We start from the raw sequence: 2,170 nt of genomic DNA, 5'->3' as shown, positions 1-2,170 counted from the left end.
GCGGCTGCTTGCGCCGGAACGCCGCCGAGATGTTGACGGGGCAGATGTTGTCCATGGCGTGGAAGAAGAGCTCGGGGGTGTCGGTGGTGAGGATGCTGGTGAAAGGGAACAGCTTGGGGTCGGGGAAGCCGAAGTAGGAGGAGTTGAGGTAGCCGTGCACCACGGAGGTGACGGAGGGCTGGAAGGCGCCGGGCAGGTCGGCGATGGGGGGGTCGAAGTTGTCGAAGGTGAAGTTGCTCCTGCTGGGGTGCAGCGGAGTCGTCACCACCACCAGGTCGTAGAAAGCCGAGCCCTGGCCTTCGGTGCTCTCGTAGTGGACCTGGTACAGGGCTCTCCCCTCTGAAGAGAGACAAGGGACAGTCAGGAGCAGCCCTGAGCCCCAGGTGGTGCTGCCCTCACCCTCTTTTTTCCAACCTGACCTCCATCCCCTGGTTTTCCAGCACACACCACAGCACCTGATGGTTACGGATGAGTTTCTGATGCCTTAGGGTGCCAGAAAGGCTTCATTAAGACATAAAATGTTTCCAGAGAGGCCCAGCCTAGTGGAGGCAAAGAGGACTGGGGGAACACGGCCCACATCCCAGGCCCCAGATGTTTTTTTGCTGTGGTGGAAAGGGGAGCGAGCCTGCAACAAGGATGGTGCCACAGGAGAACCTGATGGACCTCAGGAGGGAGGGCAACCTCAGGGCTGAGGTTGGAGCTGCAGGGTCCCCACTGGATCAGACAAAGGGAGAAGGACAGACCCTCAGGGCCTCTCCCAAATGCCTCACCAGGACCAGGATGCCCTCCAGCCACAGCATTCCCATGCTGCCACCACCAACCTCCCACCACACCCGTGCCCAGGCTCACCCGAGCTGTGCAGGGAGATGCCAGTCACCCTGGCTGAGATGACATTGGCTTTGGTCAGCTTCAGCAGACCCGAGCACACCAGCTTATTCCCTCCTTCCACCGCCCAGGTGCTGCCCTGGGCTCCCGCCAGCGACATGGCCCCTGCAGAGAGGAAGACGAGGGTGGCTCCACAGCCGGGCCGCAGAGGGGACACTGAGGAGCGTCACGCAGCAAGAGGAGGTGGCTTCACCTGCGAAGGCGGGCACCAGCACAGACTGGCCGTAGCTGGAGCGCAGGACGGCGGCGATGACATCGTCCACGAAGCGCTGGGTGACACCAACCTCCAGCAGGGACTCGGCCACCGAGCGCTGGGTCATGTTCACAAAGGCCTCCCCGCCCAGCGAGCGCAGCAGCTCCTCCAGGCTGGAGAAGGCGTAGCCGTGTGCCTGGTACTTGTAGATCCTGGAGGGGACAGGAGCAGGGGGCACCCGGTGACGCCCCGGTGCCAGGGAAACCCCCCCAGCCCCACGGGCTCTCCTACCTCATGAACTTCTCCATCACCTCCTCCACCCACATCTGCAGGCGCAGGAAGCTGATGCCATAGTGCCACCAGAGGCGGAAGAGGTTGAGCAGGTACCAGTCGGTCTCCTCCAGGACGAAGTGCTCCCCGCTGAAGATGGCGCTTTTCCCGGCCACCTCCCGCCGGTGCTTGAGGCCTGTGGGAGCACAGGGAGCGCGTGGCTGCCCCTCCCTGGGGCTGGCTGGCTCCTGGGAAAGGCCAGCACTGGACATGTCCCGGCAGGGATACAGGCAGAGCTGCTCTTGGAGGAGCATCAGGAATGAGAGACCCCCAAGGCACGGATTCCCAGCCACATCATGTTGGGGCGTCCCATGGAGCTGCTGCCGACTGGGACAGACTGGCAGGAGTTTGTGAACAACCACCCAACACTGATGCCACCAGACCCCCTGATGGTGACCACCCTGTCCCCTTCTCCCTCCAGGGCACAATAGGAGAGCCAGCAAGGGGATCACCACATGCCTTGGGTGCCAAGGGGGGCTGGCACAAACCCTCCCCACCACCCCAAGCACAGAGCCTGGGGGTGTCCAAACCCTGGAGCTCAGCGAGGGAGGCCATGCAAGCGCTGGGACGCCCAGTCTCACCCAGGATCTTGACGAAGTCCTGCATGTGGAGGCTGAGGGCGTGGATGGAGGCTCCGCGGCTCTCATACTGCTGCTTGTTGACGGTGACGGTGGCCAGGCGCCCTCCCACGCCCGCCGCCTCGTACACGTCCAGCTGCACCTGCGGCCCGAAGTGCTGCTGCAGGAAGGACGCGGGGGCCGA

General features: G+C 63.5%; 1 protein-coding gene across 1 annotated transcript in view; it reads right to left on the bottom strand.

Moving 5' to 3' along the window:
• PCYOX1L (prenylcysteine oxidase 1 like) overlaps positions 1-2,170 on the bottom strand; it is a gene marked incomplete at its 5' end in the record, with an annotated part of 2,625 nt that extends 455 nt beyond the window's left edge. The window contains 5 exons of the mRNA XM_031055228.1: positions 1-339; positions 850-990; positions 1,079-1,290; positions 1,370-1,544; positions 1,990-2,170. The exon at positions 1-339 is cut by the window's left edge and continues 455 nt beyond it. Of these exons, the coding sequence (XP_030911088.1) occupies positions 1-339; positions 850-990; positions 1,079-1,290; positions 1,370-1,544; positions 1,990-2,170 (1,048 nt within the window). The remainder of the gene's footprint in view (positions 340-849; positions 991-1,078; positions 1,291-1,369; positions 1,545-1,989) is intronic.

This window comes from Geospiza fortis, unplaced genomic scaffold (assembly GCF_000277835.1).
Source record: "Geospiza fortis unplaced genomic scaffold, GeoFor_1.0 scaffold55, whole genome shotgun sequence".
Lineage (NCBI taxonomy): Eukaryota > Metazoa > Chordata > Aves > Passeriformes > Thraupidae > Geospiza > Geospiza fortis.
Note: the sequence above shows the minus strand (reverse complement) of the source record. Positions and strands in the feature narration are given on the sequence as shown.